Genomic DNA, 24,485 nt, shown 5'->3' with positions numbered 1-24,485 from the left:
GCCAGAATTTTCTGACCCCAACTGTACAAGCATTTCTTATTATATTGACCAGTGCCATCAGATCATTAATTAAAAGGAAAAGCGCTGGCAGGTGGCAGGGAAGCAAAAGCCGATAATTGGCCCCCTTCTTCTTCTTGCCTTCAAAAACTCTCTCATTCTTTTGCAAGACATGCCACTAGGCAGACAGAAATGCCTACTTTGTAATATAATGATTAAGATGAGATGAAGAGACTTACGTTTAAAGAAGCTCTGCCTAATGAATGCATCTAGGTTTTTAATTATGATCCTACTTTTACAATGAGGAATATGATGTTTCATGCAACATCTCAACTGCCAAAGGTAAAAAATATTAAATACAGAATCTACACTGATTCCTCTCACACCCCATGCATACACCCAATCCTTTTATTTCAGACGAAAAAAGTAGAAAAAAATTCAGTCATTCAAGGGTTCAGGAGAAAAAAATATACATTGTTCACTACAAAATATCCTTTAGACTTACCACATCACTTGGTAGGTTGCTCAAGTCATTAAACGGTGATTCTAAAGTGTTTGTGTCAACATTTAACATAACCACATCTTCCAATGATTTATTTTTCACCCTCTGTTTTAAAAACACAATTTTATTAAAATTATAATAAGTTGGAGCCAGAGAAAACTATCTTAATGCACTACTCATGGTAAAAGAAAAACAGGAAAGCCCTACATTATAAATATAAACAATTGAACCTTCACTGAGAGAAAGTGTGACTACAACCAGTTCAAACAGACGATTTGGGAAAAGATGCTCAAAATAGAATGTTTGTTTATTTAAACATATTTACTTTGGTGACAGATGAATTTAACTACCAAGAAAATATTAAATCAAAAACCTACAAAAAGACATCGCTATATCACACTATAAAAACGTCTATGCTTTTGAATTTATCAACTGAATTGCAATGCCAAACCAGAAGAATTTGCATCTATCTCTATACCTATTTTTAGCATAAATTATATTGCAAATTTAACAGAAACCATTAGCTCTATGACTACAGTACTAAACAACTAAGTTTTAAATTAATAAATACTTTCACTGTATTTCCATACCAATAGAATAAGCTGATAATTAAAATAAAAGTTGAAAAATAAAATGGCAGAGCAGAGTACTATGGAATTTATTGTTAGTAGAACATCTCACATAAATCTCAATATAAATGATAAAATGTATATATAGCCTATCAGATGAACTATTTTGACTTGTTTGATAATTTGATCAAAATGGTTGAATTATTTGAGTATACAGATAAACTAAATTAGAATTTCAACATTTTTTATCCTTTAATAAAAGAAATATTTCAATCGTATTTTTTCCTATTTAAATCAATATGTAAACCTAAACAAACCATAAAATTCTAGTAGTCCTTATTTAAATGACAGCAGGTAAGTAACAGGCTCATTAATATACCCATAATTGTATAGGTCAACTAGTAATAGGTTATTTAATTAATTTCAGTGTTGTATTCTTTTAAAGTCTCATTACCATCTAATAGACAATTAAAAATAATTTGCTAAATACCTTACACAGTTTCATTGGGCAAATCAGAAATTTTTCAGTTGGTCAAAACAAAAATTTCTCTGATCCATTTAATATGCCCAATCACTGTATATTAGCTAGAATGTTAAAATTTGCTAGGGAAATGGTAGTCAGGTGTTGGAATTTCAATGTGTTAGGTCAGCCATAGGTGAAGTGTGGCTCCTCAGGGGAACACATGATTCTAAAAATATATGTTGTAAAAGCAATTATTAACTATTTTAAACTAAGATATAAAGGATGCTCTCCATTCCTAAGATATTAGTAGAGAGTAATTTATAATTGTGATATTATTTAAAAACCTTTATAAATATACTCATTTCCTTCTCTTTCCATGTGTATACATGTAATACACATACATTTAAAAAAAAACTTTAAATGTGAGATATGGTTATTTATAAATTAGCTATGAAAATATTATAAAAAAACAACTTATTTACGAACAAAAATATAATGTTAATGACAATAGTATGGAAAATTGTAAGTCATCATTTTGATATTCATCTTTAATTCTAAAGCATCTCTATGACAGAAACTGTAAAGATAATCCTTATGAATTTTTTATGTATAAAAAAACCTAATGAATTTTTTAAGGGATAAAATAAATTAGCCTAAGCCTTGAATAATAGCTATATACCCTCACAAGATGGAGTCCTCGTGTGGCACTGTAGGATAAGCACTGGACCACAAGGTCAGTTTGAAATCACAAGGTCGGAGGTTCAAACTCACCAGCCACTCCTCAGAAACCTTATACAAGGTCATTATGAGTTGGAAAGAACTCAACGGTACATAATAACAACAATACCCTCCAAGATGTTTTATAGTGACACTAAAACTAAACTCTAAATAAAGGAGACTGACAATAGATTAAATGTATATTTTTCCAAAGTTGTTCTTAGTTTTAAAAGGTCTGATAATAGGCGAACATTAAGTTCAGTCCAGTGAACTTTCGAGTAAGAATGGGAAAAAAAAGATATTCATGTCAATAAAGCAATACATTGAGACTGCTATAAAGTGAGAATAAATCTATAAAAGCAAAATATAATAACACCATGTAACATAAATAATAGTTCAAGAAATCTAGGTTAGTATCATTATTTTATCTATTGCTTTTTCTCAATGTAAGGACTTTAGCTATTACTTGTCTTTTTTTTTTTCCTAATTAGAAGTGGAAACTCATGGTACCTCCTTCTTTATGACATATAGTCAAATCTTCGTAAGACTGATAATCTTGCTTGAATGGGCAAATTAATGAGAAAATGTTAAAAAAATAAAAGAAGTCTTTTTATCGTCAAAAACAAGATATAGATTGAAACACTTGAAGGAACTATATAAAAAAAATCAGTTGCCTTGACTTGATTCCAACTCAGGAAGCCCCTTTTTTGTCACACTAAACTGTGCACTGTAGAGGTGTACAATGGCTGATTTTTCAGACCTTTCTTTAGAGGCAACAATCTTCAAATGGACTCAGAACTCTAACCTCTGGGTGCGTAATCAAGCCCAGTAACCACTTGTAGGATATTCTGGAACTCAATAAGAGCAATGTTGTTGTTCAGTGCTGTCCAGTCAGTCTGGACTCATAGTAACCCTGTACAGCGTTTCCCAGGAGCAGCTGGTGGGCTTGAATTACCAGCCCTGTAGTTAGTAGCCCAATGCTTATCCTATAGCACCACACCAGGCCTCCATAAGAGCAATGTTGTTGTCACATGCTGTCGAGTTGTAAGGTATTAAAAGGTTATAGTTTTTCTCACACGTTTTCTAAATAATCATATAGAATCTTTGGTATATTGAAATAAGAAAGACAATCTTTGTATTTATAGCAAAATAAATAGATAAATCTTATTTGTAGCAGCTACAAAAATAATTTCTAATGACCTTTGTCTGCTTTAAGTTCAAGTTTAAAGTCTGTTTTTCATGGCTAACAAAGTATCTTCATCTTTCATTTTAGAAGCAAATTTATATTAAATAAAAAAAAGACTTCCAGCCATCTTTTACTAACATTATACAATAAAGTAATAGAAAGTAAAAAAAAAAAAAAAATTTTCAACGAACATTAATTTTACGTAGTTTTTAAGGAGCTCTGGTAGCGTAGTGGTTACGAATCGGGCTGTGAACCTTAAGGTCAGCAGTTCGAAACTACCAGCCGCTCCGCGGGAGAAAGATGAGGCTTTCTACTCCCGTAAGGATTTACACCCTCGGAAACCCTGTACAGGGTCGCTATGGGTCGGACCCGACTCGATGGCACTTAACAACAACAACAACAACATACAATTGACAAGTTGAAACTGTTTTGACCAAAAGGGGGAGAAAAATAGAATATTTTTTTACTCTTCCTTAAAAGAAAATCATTGGTTAAATTTGCAGCCAAACAAAATGTGAAACTATTACAAGTTCAGTTTAATTACATGAATATTTAAATTATAGTAACATTTTTATTAGATACAAAAACAAAAAAAGGTAAGAATTTTAGTGAGAAAAAAAGCCCATCTCATAATGACACAATACAAATAAAATTGCTGGTGTATAGTATCTTGTAGATTAAAGAGAATGTTACTAAATGGTACTCAGCTAGTTTAAAAGAATTCCTAAAGTTCCTAGTATATCTTTTCATTTCATTATCAAACTAAATAAAGCTGACTATTAAGATAGTTCGAAAGCCTAGGGTACAATTACAGAAGTACTGAGATTTCAGTCAATCTAACCATGGCTGTTAAAATTCTCACTGGATGATAGGAGCCAATTTAAAGTTAAAATACACTTTTCTTCAAGATAACACTAGAATTTACCCTTTAAAAAAAGTACTGACATTTTCTATAGGTTCCAAAAAATATATGACAAATTTAATTAAATATGTAAAACATGTACCTCTTTCTACATTATTTTGGGAAAGTCAAATTATTTGTGTGAAAATTTGGAAAAGTCTAGTTAATTATTTGAAAAGTTGATGTAGAATCATCACGTAAAAACAAAGTCAATATTTCAGGTCAGGTTCATATCAACCACATTTACTTTTTATTTCTATAAATAAATATATCATAGAAATAATATATCCTTTTAGACATACAAAATAAGAAAAGACATATGAGGCTACAGAAAGTCATGGAAAAATGGAATTAATAGATAACATAATTTTTTCACAAATTTCTTTAAGTCCCCTTGTACGTAAGTACTAATATCAAATTTGATGACTCTTGTTCTGAAACCACAACAACCAACCATGGTTAGATTTTATATAAAGTTTACCAATCATATGATCCACATAGATAAAATTTTGACTCATTTATGTTTTCTTTTATATAATTTATTCTTTCAACTACAAATAGTTTACTCTGGTAGTGTAGTGGTTACGAATCGGGCTGTGAACCTTTAAGGTCAGCGGTTTGAAACTACCAGCTGCTCTGCGGGAGAAAAATGAGGCTTTCTACTCCTGTAAAGATTTACACCCTCGGAAACCCTGTACAGGGTTTCTATGGGTCGGAACCGACTCGACGGCACTTAACAACAACAACAAACAGTTTATCATGTAAGAACAGGTTTTCTAACATAAAATCTAAAGAGCAAATAATGTTATACAACTCAGATTTCTGTATTATAGGCAAATCAAACTTACTAAAGAAATTCATTAAGATGTAACCTTTACTAATGGTAAATCAAACAAAAGATTCTGCCCAAACATTTTGTAAAACCAAAAAATGCCCAAAGGGACTAGAGTACATGCAGAATTCAATAATCCAGGTCATCTATGAGTATGGAAAGAAGTATCTCAATCAACAGGATTTTCCATTATCATTTTAAATGGGGACTTGTAGACAGAAGAAATATAAAAATAAGAAAGTATTTTTACCAATGAAATATTTTCAATAAATGTTAAAATACTCAAATAAGTGTAAAAATGTTATTTAGGTTAAATTGTTGGGTTGGAAACTGGATTAAAGTTAATATGCTCAGCTTGAAAACAAATTAATCCCATAAAGCTGAAATTTGCTTGCTGATAGTCAATTGATCAAAGCATTTTGATTTGATGCAAACCATTTTTTTTTGGGGGGGGGGTAAGATTCTGATCTTACAAGAAATCTAATTAATAAAGGTCAAAGTGTTTCATTACATTGATGACTAATGTGAAAAAAATAAGTCAGAATGAGACCATGGCAGTTCAAGTAAATTACAAAATTTTATGTCTCCAGAAAAACTGAAATAAAAACTGTTTTGTTTTTTTTTATATAAAGCTCTATTACAATTAGGTTCATGATTACTATATTAAACCATGTTTTGAAAAAGCAAGGTGATAAACTGGATCATAAAAAAGCCTGTAAAATAAAGCTGTTTCCCCTCATGATTCATAATTATCTAAAATTTGACTTTTAAAATATAGGTCTGAAACAGAAATAAAAATGATCAGGCTGCAAACCTTAAATTAAGGTCTGCAGTTCGAAACTACCAGCCGCTCCGCAAGAGAAAGATGAGTCTTTCTGCTCTCGTAACGATTTACAGCCTCAGAAACCCTGTACAGAATCACTATGTGTCAGAACCAACTCAACAGCACTTAACAACAACAACATGTTACCATAAAGACAGCGGTTCATCAAGGGCAGGTTCTTTAGTACTTAACACTTATCATACGACTTCTATCAACCTATTTTGTTTGGTTTTGTGTCATTGAAAATTATCATTTAATATTTTTAATTAAATGAAATCATTACAATATTCTGGTTTTAAAACAACCATGTGAGTACATACACTATAAATATGAAACTAGTCATTGCTTTGAACTCTGTCCATTGATTTTTCCTTCAAAATAAAGCTTCTTATTCCAGATTCCTATCTCATTTCTGAAAAATACTCACCTCTATGAGGCTGGAGTGTATTCCAATCAGGTATGGCATTGGGGCACTAAGTGAAAAACAGATATGTACAGATTTATATAGTTCATGCACACATAAGCAACAATATAAATATTTCAGAATGCATTTAATAATGCACAGTTCTAGCATAGCACATTATAGACAATCAAAATTATTAAATAAATCTCACATTGAATTGTAGATTTTTATATACTCAAATTAAGACTGGTTTATATTCTAAAAATTTAAATCATTTTTTAAATCAACAACTCTAATGCCTTAAGACACTTGTTCATTTAAGAAAAGTATCAGCTCTAGGCCATAGTCTGAGCTGAATTTTTCCCATATACCTTATAGGGAATAGATCCTAAATAATAATCAAGTTTTTTCACAGTTTTGGTACACTTTTCTGACTCAATAAATGCGTATTTCTGCAATTTACATAATGAATTTTCATTCCTTCATACCTACTATCTGCCCAACAGTAAGTCACTTAGTCATCAGTCACCACATATAGTCTAGGTTGTGCTGTAGGCCAGGCTTTGTCCTACAACTAGAGGAACAAAGGTAACAAACTCCTCCTTAGTGTAATCATCCTATTTCTGTACTATCTTAACATTCACATATCTTGTCTTTTCATTTTGATTTTATAAATTCTATTTTATCCCACTTTTATTTTTATCTAAAAAAAAATCATTTCAAAAACCATAAAAGCATTTAAGTAAGAGTAAAAATGGCCTCAGGAGCCCATTGGCTCCATATGATAACCACTGGACTGTGAAGCCACAAGGTCGGTGTTTGAGCTCTCTAGAACATCATGGGAGAAAGATTAAGCTTTCTGTTCCCAAGAAGATTTAAAGCCTAAGAAACCCTACATAGGGTCGCTATGAATCAGAACCAATTTAACAGCACTTAACAACAACAATGACCTTAAACTAATTAATTCAATTTACTGAATGTTGAAAATTAAATCCTATACTGGGTCGCTATAGAATCTTGGTGTGGCATTATAGGGTAAACTGGACTGCAAAGTCCGTTTGAACCGCAAAAGCTGGCAATTCAAACACACCAGCTGCTCCTCGGAAACCCTATACAGGGTTGCAATGAGTCGGAACTGACTCAATGGCACTTAACAACAACAACAACAAGCCCTGGGCAATAGAGAGACTTAGGAACAAAAATAGACAAAACAGAACATCCGTCCTCATAGAGTTTTTACCAGAGAACATCAACAGTAAAAAGTTCTTGTAGCAAATACTATCAAAATTACTACTATTTTTATTAATATTTCTCATGAATTACAAAAGGGAAAATATTCAACTTGACATTTCAAAATCAAAATAATATTTAACAAGAAAACATAAGAATCAACAGATGTCTGTGCAGGTAATATGCGAATAAATGCATACATAGAAATAAAACATTTCTGGCAAATCTTTTATAGAAGTCTTTGTGCTCTACTGAACATAAAGCTTTTCTGTTAATGAAAACATAGCCCTCTTTCTCAAGAGATTTGCATAATTTTCCAAACTTCACTGTCATCAGCAAAATACAGCTATCCAAATGTCTATGTGTCACTTGGCTCTAAGAACCAGTAATAGATTTAAAAAAACAACAGGGATCCAAACAGACTCAAGAGTTTTCAAAAGAACCTCAAAGTGTTCCAGATTCATTTAAGGATGGCCAAACACAACCCTAAGGAGCCCTAGTAGAATAGTGGGTTTCAAATTGGACTGCTGATCACAAGGTCAGCAGTTTGAAGCCACAAGCTGTTCTGTGGGGAAAAAACGAAGTTTTGTGCTCCTGTAAAAATTAACGGGGTCACTATGAGTCAGACAAACTTGATAGCACACTATCATCACCACCACCAAACACTACTCTGAAGTCCTGGTGAGGTACTGTAGGATAAGCACTGGACTGCTAATCACAAGCCTGGCAGTTCAAACCCACCAGCTGCTCCTCGGAAACCCTATGAAGGGTCGCTATGAGTCTGAACTGACTAAAATGGCACTTCACAACAAAAACAACTAGTCTAGGAACTCTTGAAGTATTGGGGGGGGGGTTAAATACTTGGCTGCTAATTGAAGTCAGCTGTTGGAACCCTCCAGTATCTTTGTGAGAGAAAAATGTGACACTCTACTTCAGTAAAGACTCACAGCCTTGGAAACCCTCTGGGCTACTATATTCTGTCCCACAGGGTGACAATGGAAGTCCTGGTGTAGCGCTGTGGGATAAGCACTGGACTATAAGAGCGGTTTGAACTGTAAGGTCAGCAGTGCAAATCCACCAGTCACTGCTCTGAAACCCTATGTTATTATTGTCAAGTGCCGTCGAGTCTATTCCAACCCATAGCAACCCTGTACAGGGTTTTCCAAGGAGCAGCTGGTGAGCTTGAACCTCCAACCTTGCAGTTCAAATAGCTTTGCAGTCTGGCACATTAACCCATAGTGCCACACCAGGAACTCCTGCAATTATACTGTTGTTGTTGTTAAGTACTGTAGAGTTGATTCCGACTCATAGTGACCCTGCACAGGGTTTCTGAGGCTGTAAATCTTTACGGGAGCAGAAAGCCTCATCTTTCTCCCATGGAACAGCTTGTAGTTTCGAAGCAGCCCGATTCGTAACCACTACGCTACCAGAGCTCCTTCCAGTAACCCTTACAGGGTCTCTATTAGTCGAAACTGTCTCTCCATCACTAAACAACAGAAAACAACAGAGGTCATGAGTACGAATAGACCTGACGGATTTTGTTTGGTTTTGGAAACATTAACCTACATATAAAGAATGCACAAATAAAGAAGCTTTAGAGTTTGTATTCTAGTTCCCCTTAGCCAGCACATTCTAGTTTGCTACTTTTTATTGTACTAGACTCTAATTCCCAGTTTTTCTTTATCTTTGGTGGCTTTGTACCTTCCTATTTTAGCTTGTTGCTATTGTCTGGTTGCTATTTAATATGAGAGGAGTTTCAGAAAGATCATGAAATAATTCTATTATCTTTTTTTTTTTTTTAATGTTTTCTGGTGAATTATGGGATAGTTTACATGGGAGAACATTAGCTTTACATTCATCCTATCGTATATCATTACATTGCTATAGTTACAATCCCCTCCATGCATCATCAACCAACCAAAGGGTATATATCCTGCAAGCCTGACCCCTGGTCATCAGCATACAGCCCCTCTCACTCTCTGGGGCTAGAGTTCCCAGCCGCTTCATCTCTCCACATCATTCTCTGCCTCCATCTCTGGCGTCTCTGCTTCTTTGGGTAGGGTCCCACACTCTGCTCTTCTCCCTTGATGGTCCCAGGGCCCTCCGCTCCTGGATTGCAAAGTCAACCACTCCCCTCCTTTTGCTACAAAATGTCTACCTTTCCATTTCCAACCCTCACAGTCAGTCCTGATAACAATTATTCACTATTGTACCACAATAGACCTATCCCCATGTCCTTTCATCAGCCCCTCCCAGACAGATTGGATACTACTCAGTGGAGATTCTACCTTCCTCCATGCCCCCTGGTTCTAGGCTCCCTCTGGAAAGCTTGTAAACCAGTCACTTCTTGCCTTTGTAGCCACCACCACCACCCCACCCCACCATTTTGAGTAGCCAATGTCCAAGTTGCCTATCCCTGTCTACTCTGTGTATGGAGGGGGTGGAATTCTATTATCTTTCAATTCAATTTTTCCACAAACTTTTTGAAGTCCCCATCATACAACAGATGATCTGGAACTGATGTGATGGACATTCTACAAACATCAATTGACTGAAAATTGACAAATACTGTAGGCCTTGATATCTTTTAAGACATAACAGATTCTCTGCCTTGTTGAAATAGGAGGAACAAATGTAGACTTTTTCTTGAATAAGAGAAGGCTTGTATTAGCTCAACTTCTCATCCCTGGAAGTCCTTTGGAGATTCCATGTTGTTGTTGCTGTTAAGTGCTAAATCAGAGTGAACCTGTATAGGGTTTCCGAAGAGCAGCTGGTGGGTTTGAACCACTAATGTTTCAGTTCAAGACAACCTTGCAGTTTAGTGCTTTATCCTACGGTGTCACATCAGACTCCATTTGTTGTTTTTGTCAAGTGCTGTTGAATTGGTTCCGACTTATAGAGACCCTGTGTAGGATTTCCGAGGAGCAGCTGGTAGATTTGAAGCGCCATCCTTGTGGTTCACAGTCCAGGGGTACAGTGCCACAACGGGAGCCCATCAGACTCCATACTAGACATAAAATACATGTTATTAACTGTTCTGTGCTCTCAGGACTGGGCTCAATCAACTTTCACAAAAGAGGCAACTCCTAAGATCTTAAATCTGTCAAACCTTCCCTATCTCTAAAACAGTGTAAAATTATTAAAGTCACTGAGCCAATTACCAGGTCACCCCAGGTTAGATTATCAATATGCACAGATTCATAGGACAGAAAATCCAAGCTATCTTAAATCCCAAAGAACATTTAAATAAAACAAGTGTGAATCACAATATTTAAAAGCCTTCTAAAAATTAAATTGTTATGTCCATACTATAGATGTTGGAAGACTATCAGTTGGATCAGATGTTTCTTAAAAATCAGAGTTATAAGTGGTAAATAACCCGCTGATGTCCTAAGAAACACATATAAGACAATAATTTTAAAACATCTTTTTAAATATAAATAACAAATATAGAAATTTAAAATATAAACACAGAAAAAATAATTAAAGAGTTTCTATGCAGAGCTCAATAATAAAGTATCTTAAAACTTTTTATTATGGGATTTCTGGGTATCTCTATGTGTTTTTTCTCAATAATTCCTCACAAAGACAAAACAAAGGAATGCTACAACTGCAAACATTATTAATGTAGAGCATCATTTCTAGAATAATTATGTTTTACAGAACATAGAGTTAACTGAAGAGTTGTTAGTCTCTCATGAAAACTGAACTGTGTACATCCTCATATGAAATTGCCCAAATCTCATGAAAAGTAATTTTGCAACCCTAGCTGAAATTTCTTAATTAGATTATGGCGTTAATAAGTCAGGAAGGGATCCTTGGCAACACAGATGTTTTATCATCCATGTGCAAAACTGTCCTAGATCTTTCCGTCAATGAAGTTATTTTGCAGAGATGGAATACAGCAGGCTCTATTATGACTGCTTCTCCTTTGTGTTAGCAATTAATCTTCACTTAGAAATAATTACTATGTGATAGCCTCTTTTTTCTTTTTTGGTTTTCTTACAAGAGACCACCCATGGGGTAGACCATAATAGCAGTTCATTAATTTAGGGCAGTTGATAACTGAAGGACATAATTTTCTATTTTTTAAAAAAACTATTCTCTTAGAAGCTAATTCCATTCCTTTCAAAGACAGAAGAGCCAGATAGATAGTTTAAATAAAAAGAATTCCTCAACCATTCACTGAACAAATAATGAATAATTTACGAGTTCTGGAGTCATATTAGGAATCCTGATGTAGTACTGTAGGCTAAGCACTGGACTTCACGGCAAGGTTGGTTCAAACTCACCAGCTGTTCCTCGGAAACACTATAAAGAGTCACTATGAGTCGGAACTGATTTGACAGCACTTAACAACAAGAGTCATATTACCTCCAATGTGTTTATGGACTCACATAAGTTAAGAGTATCTGGCAACCTCAAAGACTTGCCAAATTAAAGTACTCTTATACTGGTCCATTAAGGGGAAAAAGCAAACCATGTCCCTTCCTCCCTTAGCTTTCCTTAACCAACCATGGATTATAGGTCAGTACTTCCTCTACAAGAGCTCTGGTAGGATAGTGGTTACAAGTAGGGCTGCTAACCTCGAGGTCAGCAGTTCAAAACTACCAGCCATTGGTGGGAGAAAGATGAGGCTTTCTGGTCCTATAAAGATTTACAGCCTTGGAAACCCAACGCAGGGTCACTATGAGTTGGAAAAGATTCCACAGCACACCACTACCACCACCACTTCCTGTGTGTTCACATTCATGGTTCTTTTGAATACCCCTGGGGCTCTGGTAGTGTAATGGTTACGAACCGGGCTGCGAACCGCAAGGTCAGCAGTTCGAAACTACCAGCTGTCTCGCGGGAGAAAGATGAGGCTTTCTGCTCTCATAAAGATTTACAGCCTCGGAAACCCTGTACAGGGTCACTGTGGGTCAGAACCGACTCCATGTCACATAACAACAACAGCATTATAGTACTGGAGTTCTAGTGTGGTGCGGTAGGACACTGGACCATAAGGTCAGCGGTTCAAACTCACCATCCACTTGGATACTGGGTCACTATGAGGAGAACTAACCCGAGAGAACTTAACAACAGCATTATAGTCCTGCACTGTGTGTGGTGCTGTGGGCTAATACGTCAGCCTGCAAAGTCATCTGAACTGTAACATTAGTGGTTCAAGCTCACCAACTGCTCATTGGAAACCCTATACAGGATTGCTATGGGTCAGAATCGACTCAACGACACTTAACAACAACAACAGTGGGTTACGTGTCAGGTTGCTAACTGCAAGGTTGGTGGCTCAAATCCATCAGCCACTCCAAGGGAGGAAAATGATGCTGTCTGCTATTGTAAAGATTTACAGTCTTGGAAATCTTGTATTTTGTTGCTATGAGTCAGAACCAACTTGATAGTAATTGGTTTTTATTGTAGTATTTATAATATTATAATACCTCTTTGTGTGTGTGAATATGAATGTCTATATTTCTTCCTATCTGTGAATATAAACTCTTCAAGGGTAGGAACTAAGTCTCATCCATTCCATTATAGATGTACAATATCACATAATATATCTATCACTACATGTTTCAGAGATGAATGAATGAATGAGCCAATAAATGAAGAAGCCTTTATCCATGGACCAAGATGTGATATCCATTCATAGTCACAAGATGGCATTATGACTCTCTACAGTCTATGCCACACCTGAGCTACCAGATACAAAAACAAATTATCTTAGGATATGCAAAGTCTCAATCAGTATGGAAGAGTTAGCAAAAATTTATCTTTCTCCTACCAAACGTTTATGGTGATATTTTTGAAGTGGAATAAAAAAATTCTCTATTCAAAGACCATGATAATGAAGGGATAATCTACGATTTATTTTGCTTTCTCAAATATTGTTATTGTTATTTTTGTTGTTGTTGTTGTTAAGTGCTGTCGAGTTGGTTCCGACTCATACTGACCATGTATAGGTTTAAGTGCCAGTATAATTCTAATCTCAAGGATGCAAAAAGATGATTAATTGTTTTCCCCCAGGAAATAACATAGCCCATTAACTTCTGAGAATAGATGAAAACTGGAGTCTTACATGACTCTTTCTAAAAACAGTTTTATTGCATTGCCCAGTTTCCAGGGTAAAAGATGAGTCTATAATTGCGGCCCTAGGTTCAGGAAATCTCAGATAACTCCTTATTTCAGTATCACTGCCATAATCTCTGGTCCAGGGAGGAGGAAGGGGTTTGGTGCATGGAAACTGTTAGAACATATCCTATTTCAGATGTTAGAAACAATTGGAAAAAATTCCAGGGACTGAAACATAAAAGAAGTTTCCTCCATTTAGTAGGAACAGCACAAAAGAAGAACCTGTGGCAGGGATAGAAAGTATCAGGAAAACATAATAGCTCTGAAAGAATTGGTACAGAACTGCCTACACTGTTCCTAAATAACAGTATTTTTACAAAGCGTTAAATGTGTAATTCACTAAAGAAAATAGAGTTTAAAAGTGTTATCTAAAGAGGTCAGAAAATGTTCACAGAAAAATTAAGATGATACTAACATTATACAATCCTTGGTATGGCACTGTGGGCGAAGCACTGGACTGTTAACCACATTGTTGGCAGTTCAAATCCACCAGTCACTCCTCACAAACCCTCTACAATGTTACTATGAATTGGAACACACTTGATGGCACACAACATTATATATGATAAAAGATTATTCTAAGCCTGATAACTAGAAATGTTTGCTCTTGACCACTAACTCTCATTGTTTTTTAAATCATATATCATTATATTTAAAATTAATTTTGGACAAATTTTTTTTTTTTAATTAGTGGGCTTTGTCGAGCAAAGCTCAACTATGTGCAATATTTGCAACTATGCAAATACTATGTGCAAAGATGGTCTCCTGGTGTGGCACTGTAAAAGAGCACTGGACTGGACTGCAAACTACAAGGTCAGCAGTTCAAACCCACCAGCTACTCCTCAGAAACCCTATATGGGGTTGCTATGAGTTGGAACCAACTCCATGACACTTAACAACAACAATAATAATGTACAAAGATATATGGCACATATCAACATGAATAAGTTGTAATTCCTGCCTTTGGGTATGCTAATATTTTCTAGATATGTTGATCAAAGAAAAACTTGAATATGAATAGCAAAAGAACCTATTTACAGATCTACCTCCATTTTAGATGTGTGTGAGAAACTTACATCCTGGTTTCAGTCCATTATAAATACACATACTCTTCCAAGGAAACAGAGAAGCCATGGACCCAAGTTGAATTCAGATTGGGTGGAGTTTAGACTGAGTAGAGTTGTTCGCATTACCAAGAAATTTTTCAGAACCCCTCTCAAAACTTTTGAACACTGCTTTTCAAAGTGGCTTAAAGTTGAGACTCTGGCGTAAAGCTCAGACTCTAACTTAAACCTGAAACTCAAGGTTTCCCTTGCAGGCAACCCATCCATTGCCATACATTGCGTTATTTAGGAAGTGGGTAAAGAGAGGTGGGCCTGAGGTAAATGCAAAGCAAAGTGTGCCTGGACAGAGACAATCTGATATTTGCAAGCTCTTCAGACAAATACTGATTGCCAGAATATTGAGTCATCTGGTAGCGTAGTGGTTACAAATCGGGCTGCGAGCTGTAAGTTCAGCCGTTTGAAACTACCTGCTGTTCCGTGGGAGAAAGATGAGGCTTTCTGCTCCCATAAAGATTTACAGCCTAAGAGTTGGAACCGACTCCACGGCACATAACAACAACAACAAACAATATAGTTTAATTTTCCGAACGACAAACTAAGTTTGTATTTGCTTCTATTTATCTATTTTATTATGTGAATGACTGCAGGAAAAAAACAAAAACACTCACAAAATCTAATGCAGTATATAATTTTGCAAAGCATACGATTTTCTACATTTGAAAAGACCTACTCTATCTACATAAAAGCATTTCACATTTATAACTAATGTCCAAGTCAAGTTACTGTGATTTTTTTTTCATACATACATGACACTTGCCTAATCTGCAAGTGTTTTGGTTCTGTTTTAATCCTGAAACCCAGGTTTAAAGGAGTCTGGCAAATGCCAGCTTACCAGCAGTAGTCCAGCAGGTGTGAAGGAAGCACTGGGATGTATATGTGTTGCCAGTACATTGGGTAAAGCAGAGCAGCTGATCCATGGAGACAGGCAGTTAACTAAAATTTGTAAAAGGATAACAACAATTAAATAGCCCCTGACCCGCCAAACAAAAAGGCATGCTCAAAATATCAAAGATTAATGATCATTGTGAAACAATTTCCTTAATGACATAAATCACATTATCTTTAGCATTTCTGCCTATAAAAGTCTTATGTTTCAAGTCCCCCCTGAAAAATACATAAATAGCAAAAGTAACTTCTGATAGAGACAATTACAGTTATCTGAAAGTATCGAGTTGGGAGTCAAAACGTCACACATAAATAGAAGTAAAAATGAAAAATTAGGTGAGCATCTTAGAAGAAATTGCAGAAAATTACAATTCGTGCAGCACAGTTTGCGCATCACTCAGATTAATATACCATGATTAAATATGGAAAGGAAGAGAGGGTGAAAGCTCCTGAGGGATATCATTAGGGCAAATTGCCAAAGAATGAAACATGAGCCAGTCAGGAGAGTCTGGAAGCTGCAATAGTACCAAGGGACTTGAATGTTCGACAGTTGGAGCTTCAGTAATGTGTGAACTGCGGGTTATGGTATCAAGAGACGCTGTTCACCGACACAGAGAATGTCACTATTGGCCAGCAAACTGCCCGAGCTTGACAGCTGTACTACAGGAAGCCAAGTATATCATAATTTCATATTTAAACTCTTCATTCCAGATTAACATTTTGTTTCTTAGCTTTATATCACAGCAGCTGCAATTACATTGTTGCTATTTTAAAGGTAATTGCCATTTTAATTGTTTTGTAGTGGCAAGCAGGTAATTAAGCATTTCTAAATGCTTTAACAAAAGGATATATTTTTCCTCTCTCCAATTGACCCTCATTACAATTTCTTTCCATGAGATGTTTTGTTTTTTTCATTTTGAACTATATTTCTATAATTCAGTAATTAAAGTAATAATTAAGTTAGCATTTTTTCATTATTTTGAAGCTTTGATATAGCCTGCAATTCAAGTTTGCCAATTAAATCATTTCACTTAAATATCGGAATTTTGAAAATTCTTTAATTTTCTATCAAATAAAACACAGACTTTCTATAGATCATTATCTGTATTTTATTATTATATAAGGAAATTCAAATATACAGTTGGTAACCACATTTAATATAAAATAAATGTACATCAAGCAATCCAAATCTTATCAATAGCAATATCTGTCTGTTCAAATAAAATGTTTTCATTTAATTAAAAAAAATAATAATCTGATCTGAGCCAAAAACATATGTTGCATCATTAAGAGTATACTTACCTTGGTCATACAGTATACGTATATGTTGCATGTATATGTGAGTATGTGTGCGCACATATTTTTTTACTTCAATTTCTAATCAATTTTACAGGGCAAACAATGCATTTTTATTCCATTTCAGATGCTATAATCAAAGTGTTGGTACTTTGTACTTATAAGCTTTAATAGTTTGTCTACAGTAACCTTTCCATAAATATTACTATTTTTCCTTTTTTGTGTGAAAAATATACACAGCAAAATCTATCCCATTTCAACAACAGTTTAGTGACACTGTTATTTCTTTAGATTCCTTAATTACAGCATATAACATACCACTAGGAGGCATTCAAATGCTTCTATTAATAATTATAGATCATGAATTTATATTTCTTACTTGAGGAAAATGAAAATAGGTTTCCTCTAAATCACTCTGTCAAATTCTCAAAGAGTTTATAAGTATTATGCCTGGTTGTAAATTAGGGATCTTTAAAGCACATTAATGCTTTCCATCCATTTAGTATAGCTTGATGGGTCAAGAGAGTTTATGTAGCTTTAAAAGGTAGCAATTTATTCCGTTCTTCCAAAATCATGTTGCACACAGATAACTTTCAAAACAGCTAAATTTTTTTAAAAAGGGAAGTCTTCCATTTTAAAGTTTGGTGAATATTAGCGGAATAAATTAATGTATTCTAAAAACATGATCTAAAATAAAATGTATTCTAAAAGGAGGAAAATGGCCAACTTACTTTACTGGGAATACCCAGTATCCAAAGAACTCTATTATATGTTATATAACCCCCTAATTCTTAATATTAAGGAGCTCTGGTACCATAGTGGTTATGAATCGGGTTGCGCACCGCAAGGTCAGCAGTTTGAAACTATCAGCTATTCCGCGGGAGAAAGATGAGGCTTTCTGCTCCCGTAAAGATTTACAGCCTAGGAAACCCTGTACAGGGTCGCTATGAGTTGGAACCAACTCCACGGCACATAACAACAACAACAACAATTAGCCATGATATTTTCTGGCAAATTTGACTGGCTTCTCACAGGATGGTTTTAGTGATCATAAGCAGAGTTGACACACTTTCTGTAATGGTCACCATTTGGCAGAGAATCATCTCTGCCAATCAGGACCTACTGGGAGACAAGGAAGCTTTTCAGAATTTGACAACTTCTTGGAGATAGGTAACAAGGACAGGTAAAATTATACTAACAACTCCAGCTTCTGGTCTAAGCAACTAGAATTAATTATTAAAAGTCAAGTGGCAGGAGTAGCAGATTTGGGTGACACTATGCATGCTGGTGTGGCGCTGTGGGCTAATGTGTCATACTGCAAAGCCATTTAAACTGCAAGGTCGGTGGTTCAAGCTCACCAGGTGCTCCTTGGAAACCTTCCACAGGGTCACCCTAGGTCAGAATCGACTCGATGGCACTTAACAGCAACAACAACAATGAGCTGTTTGTTTCTGCAAATATTTATACTATGATAACTGTGAGACATGCAAGTGGAGCTTCATAAAAAAGGAAAAGGCCTATCAAAGAAGATCTCCTTATCCACCTGCAGCATGCAACAACGATGTGATTTTAAAAACTAGATTAAATACTGATATTGTTGTTGTTGTTAAGTGCCTTCGAGTCGGAGCCGACCCATAGCGACCCTGTACAGGGTATAGCACATGCTTTTTTAGAGAAGACAGCAAAGTTGCAAACAAAGAAAAATATAATTGAGGAAAAACAAAATTAACCAGGAAATTAAATACTGTTAGAGATAAATTGTGTAAAGTAACAATGAAGTCTATTGTAGACACAAGGATAGGACTCAATCACTAGCTATGTAATCTCTGGCATAAGTGCTAAAACAATCACATCTCAGTTTCCTAATCCTTAAACTATGCTCACCAGCAGCTCCTCGGAAACCCTTAACAACAACAATTACTCTGTACCCCATACCCTGTTTTAAGGACTCTCCATAGCCTTATACCTAAAACATAAAACATATACTCATATTTTACTTGTTTATTATTTGTCTCCTCACTAACATGTAAGTTACACTAATAGAGGGACTGTCTGGTCAATGACATGCCATGGTGACAAGCAGAGATTTGTCATAGCACAAGTTGTTGTTGTTAAGTACTTCTGAGTAGGTTATAAACCATAACGACCCCTCTATAGGGTTTCCTAGGAGCAGCTAGTGAGCTTGAATTGTTGATCTTACAGTTCAAAGCAACTTTGTGGTCCAGTGTATTAACCCACAGCATCACACCAGGACTCTTTAGCACATAGTAGGTACTGAAAAATGTTGTTGAATTAAGCAAATCAATTATTAGAAGGAATCTGGAGATAACCTTAGATGTACTTTAAAGGTATAAATGATCTTTAGACATACTTTAAAGGTTGGAATTCTGATGTGGCACTGTAGGATAAGCTCTGGACCACAAGGTCAGTTCAACCTCATCAGTCGCGCCTCGAAAACCCTATTCAGGGTCGCTATGAGTGGGAAATGGCATGACAGCACTTAACATTAATTATGTTGTTGTTGTCGTTATATGCTGTCAAGTCGGTTCTGACTCATAGCGACCCTGTACAGGGTTTCCGAGGCTGCAAATCTTTAGGAGAGCAGAAAGCCTCATCTTTCTCCCGTGGAACAGCTAGTAGTTTCGAACTGCTGACCCTGCCTATTTAATATGTTCTGTTAATCACCTGAATGGGGGAAAAAACCCTTAACAATGAAATGTTGTTGTTAAGTACTGTCAAGTCAGTTCTGGCCCATAGTGACTCTGTATAGGGTTTCCAAGGTGCATCTGGTGAGCCTGAACCACCGACCTTGCAGTTCAAACCAACTTTGCAATCCAGAACATTAACCCACAGCACCACACCAGGACTAATGAATAAGAATGAAAACTATTAGAACTGATCTAACGTAAGAGTAACGATTACTAGATCTGTCAGAGAAAGTACTTACAGATCATCTAGTCGATATGTGAGAAGGGGTGGTGGTGGTAGTGGGCCATGGAGTCGGTTCTAACTCATAGCGACCCTGTACAGGGTTTCCGAGGCTGTAAATCTTTATGGGAGCAGAAAAGCCTCATCTTTCTCCTGCGGAACAGCTGGGAGTTCCCAACTGCTGACCTTGAGGCTAGCAGCCCAGCTTGTAACCACTCCGCTACCAGAGCTCCTTATGTGAGAAGTACGTAAATTCATTTCCTACTGACTCAACTTATAAAACAAATAAGAAAATCATGTAAGACAACAATTGGGACCTATGAAATCAAAGGGAATATCCAAATTCTAAAGTGAACTTAGACATAGAACAAAGGTACTTGTAACTTCTAGTCTCAGGCCATCAGGTCTAATGTAGAAATTTCCAATAATAGCATAATAATAATAATAGCAAGCATTTATATGTTAAGGGCTTCAAACTTTTCATGAAAAAATGGAATAGAAAGATAATGGAATTTTTCTACAAACTTTTGGAAGCCCTCTCCTACTGCATACTATGTTTCAGGTATTTCTCTGAGAACATGAAGAAATACTGAAACTTAATCCTCCCAACAGCCTTATGAAGTAGACAGTAGTATTATTATTCATATTTTATAGATGTTAAATGCTGTTGAAATGGTTCTGACTCATAGTGACCCTATGTAGGGTTTCCAAGGAGCAACTGGTAGGTTTGAACCACTGACCTTGCAGCTCAAAGTGCCCTTGTGGTCCAGCGCATTATCTTAAAGTGATTCCCATTATACAGAGCAGAATACTGAGACAAAGTTAAACCAATTATCCAAGGTCACATTGCTAGTAAGTGGTAAAGTCAGGATACAAACTTAGGAGAGTCTGTATCAGCTGTACTTTGACCACTATTCTAAACTGTCTTTTTAGAGACAATGATTCAATTGATCATCATTGTGAGACTGTAAATAACATCTGCTGATAATTTTATTAATATATTAATTATATAATGAAGAGTATAACTTTGGACAGTATAATCAAATTGACAAAAACAGCAGATCTTTGTAGGAAATATTTAAGGGTGTATTTTGGGATAGGAAATCTGATATGTTCCTATTCTTAAGTAAAAATTATATTAGAGAAAATCAGTATATCTAAAAATTAAGCAGTATTTTAAACAATTAAATAGAAATTAAGTATATTGTAGTCAATTTTTTTTCACTGTATCACGTTCCAAAGTAGGCAGCAGAAAACCAACCCATCTAGTATGGAGACCCCTAGTATATAAGGATAAGCTGAAGGATAAGCACTGGACTGTTAACCTCAATGTCAGCAGTTCAAACCCACCAGCCACTACTTGGGTAAAAGATGACGCTTTCTGCTCCTGTAAAGATTTACTGCCTTGAGAACCCTCTCCAGGGTCACAATGAGTCGGAATTGACTCAGTAGAAGTAAATATAGTTTGTATGATGGCCATGATGAGAAATAGCATAAAAACCCTAACTAGCATGCTTTACATATCAACACTCAGAATCCGACTCCCATTCTTCTAGTCTCTATAATGCTTACCTAGATTGTACTTCATACTTAATATAGAAATCCTACTCCTTTTAATTACAGTCTATATGAGTCACTGAAGTCTTGGTGTGGTGCTGTGGGATAAAGCACTCAATCACAAAGTCTATTGGAACTCATCAGCTGCTCCTTGGAAACTCTATACAGGGTCGTGATGAGTCTAAACCTACTCAACAGCGCTTAACAATAACAACATGTGAGTCACTGAGAGTCCTGGTGTGGTGTTGTACGATAAGCACTGGACTGCTAACTGCAATGTTGTAGGTTCAAACATGCCAAGCGCTCCTCAGAAACCCTATACAGGGACTCAATGAGTTGGAATTGACTCGGCAGTCCTTAACAACTATACCTCCTAAAGAATGTATTTATATATAAATTAAAAAATTAGAGACGTCGCCTGATTTTAAACTAAATCAATACTTAATTAATTCAGAAATTTAAGCACTATAAATAAATCTAGGTATATAGAAGAATCTGCTACAGCTGGATATGTCATAAACTCCACAATGTTGCTGTTGTTAAGGGCTGTCAAGTTGGTTTCAACTTATAGTGGCCCTGTATATGGTTTCCAAGGAGCAGCTGAGGGGTTTGAACTGCTGACTTTGTGGTTTGCAATCCAGCGCTAATCCTACAGCATCATCCCAGGAGCCCAAATTTCACAAAGAATAGAGAAAATTTAGTGGAAAGCATAAAGAAACCATTTGTTTAAGCATGTTTCATTTACAATCATATTTTAAAGTATAGGCCAAAAAAGGCAAAACATCAGTTAGCTAAAACCTACTAAGCTATTACAACTACAAAGCACCTAATTTGAATAAAAGTCTAATAGTCCAAATAAGTGATAGTTGCAAGGAAATGTCTGGAAACACAGAAAATTTATAGAGTGAAAAAAGACAGTATTTGGTTGTATGTACTTTCTTCTATTTTAATGCCTCTTTTAAAAGTTGATTTTATACACTAAAAAACATTTTCACATTTTATTCTTTTTCTCCATCTTGTTAGGACAGTGAATCCTGACACTTCATTATTTAAAATCCATCCTAATCACTTTCCACCATATTCAGTCTTTTGGGCATGCCTCATCATCTCAAATTTGGTCAGTGGTTTATTAGTTTATCCTAGTTAAATGATTCTAAGGGTGTTTTGCTTCCCTCCTTCCTTTATTTAGTAATGCTTGCATTCGTTTTATAGATAGGGATATATGCTAAAGTTAAATCAATTACACAAGAACACACCCCGGTAGGTGAGGTACCAGCCAGTTGCTAGGCACTTTTATTCATACTGCAGATAAAGTAGTGGACAAAACAGACAAAAAAAAAAAAAAAAAAACTCTGTTCTAAACATGTTTACATGCTCATCAACCTATACGTACAACCATTACCTTCAATCCTTATCTTTTAACTTTCTGGATGTCTGTACCTGTTACAACACCAATGCTCTCCAACACACTTCCTCCTCTACATGACCTTTAATATGTTGTCCTGGTGTGATGCTGTGGGCTAATGCACTGGACTGCAAAATCGGTTTGAACCGCAAGAGCACTGGTCCAAGCTCACCAGCCACTCCTCAGAAACACTATACAGGGTAGCTAAGGGGCGGAACTGACTCGAAGCCACTTAATAACAACATCAATAATCTTGTCATACAGAAGAAGTTCCTCTACATTTACTCTTTTCTTCTGCTTGGTCTCAAAGTAACTTCAACAATAGTTTTGCTTTTACTAAGGAAAAGCAATCTATTGTTTCTTGAAAATGTAGGGGTTGATTACTATAACATTCCTCAAATGTATTTATTTTTTCTTCTCACAAACATCCAAACTCTAGATTCTAGATAGCTACTGGTAGGAACTTCATATGGGCAATATACATTATTATGAGGGGGATTCAAAAAATCCATGGAAAACTCAAATATCTTTAATCCCATTTAATTCATTAACTGTTTGAATCTCGCTTGTATAAATTAAGCAATTATTCAGAAAATAAGTCATAATGAAAAAATCACTGAATTTAAGAACTCAATGTGTCCTAGAAATCATTTCTGGTTGATGCTTTCATTTTTTAAACGAGAAACTTCAAGGTAAAAGAAATTAAGTTGACTCTATGAAGTTACCCAGTTTATTGTTATAAGCAGCCCAACTGTAACATATCACTAATTTAAGAACATATTATTAATATAATCATACTACCACCATATTTGGAGTCCGGGTATAGCGCTGGACTGCAAGGTCAGTTTGAAATTCAAGGTCGGTGGTTCAAAACAAAGCCAGGGGCAGACTGTGGAACAGAACATCAATTACTCGTATGCAAATTCAAACTGAAGCTGAAGAAAATGAAACAAGTCCATGAGAGCCAACATGTGACCTTGAATATATCCCACCTGAATTTAGAGATCATCTGAAGAATAGATTTGATACATTAAACACTACAGAGCGAAGACCAAAAGAGTTATGGGATGACATCAAGGACATCATACATGAAGAAAGCAAAAAGTCAGTAAGAAGACAAGAAAGATGGCAAAGGTTAAAATGGATTTCAGAAGAGACACTGAAACTTACTCTCCAGTGTAGAGATGCTAAAGCAAATGGAAGAAATGAGGAGGTACAAGAGCTGAACAGAAAAGTTCAAAGATCAGCTCGAGAAGATAAAGCGAAATGTTACAACAAAATGAGCAAAGATCTGGAGTCAGAAAACCAAAAGAGGAAGAACACGCTCAGCATTTCTCAAGTTGGGGGAACTGAAGAAAAAACTCAAGCCCTGAGTTTCATTATTGAAAGATTCTCTAGGCAAATTTTTGAATGATGCAGAAAGCATCAAGAAGGGATAGAAGGCATAAACAGTCACTGTACCAAAAGGAAATGGTAAATGTTCAGGTATTTCAAGAGGTAGCATATGATCAAGAGCCAATGATACTGAAGGAGGA

General features: G+C 35.7%; 1 protein-coding gene across 1 annotated transcript in view; it reads right to left on the bottom strand.

Annotated features, from left to right (window-relative positions):
* The window catches only part of DENND1B (DENN/MADD domain containing 1B), a 391,513-nt gene that overhangs the window by 140,367 nt on the left and 226,661 nt on the right, over window positions 1-24,485 (bottom strand). Inside the window, exons 11-13 of the mRNA XM_006834232.1 lie at window positions 15,712-15,812; window positions 6,418-6,463; window positions 503-604 (exon numbers count right to left, since the gene is read on the bottom strand). Of these exons, the coding sequence (XP_006834295.1) occupies window positions 503-604; window positions 6,418-6,463; window positions 15,712-15,812 (249 nt within the window). The remainder of the gene's footprint in view (window positions 1-502; window positions 605-6,417; window positions 6,464-15,711; window positions 15,813-24,485) is intronic.

Source organism: Chrysochloris asiatica, unplaced genomic scaffold (assembly GCF_000296735.1).
Source record: "Chrysochloris asiatica unplaced genomic scaffold, ChrAsi1.0 scaffold00009, whole genome shotgun sequence".
Taxonomy (NCBI): domain Eukaryota; kingdom Metazoa; phylum Chordata; class Mammalia; order Afrosoricida; family Chrysochloridae; genus Chrysochloris; species Chrysochloris asiatica.
Note: the sequence above shows the minus strand (reverse complement) of the source record. Positions and strands in the feature narration are given on the sequence as shown.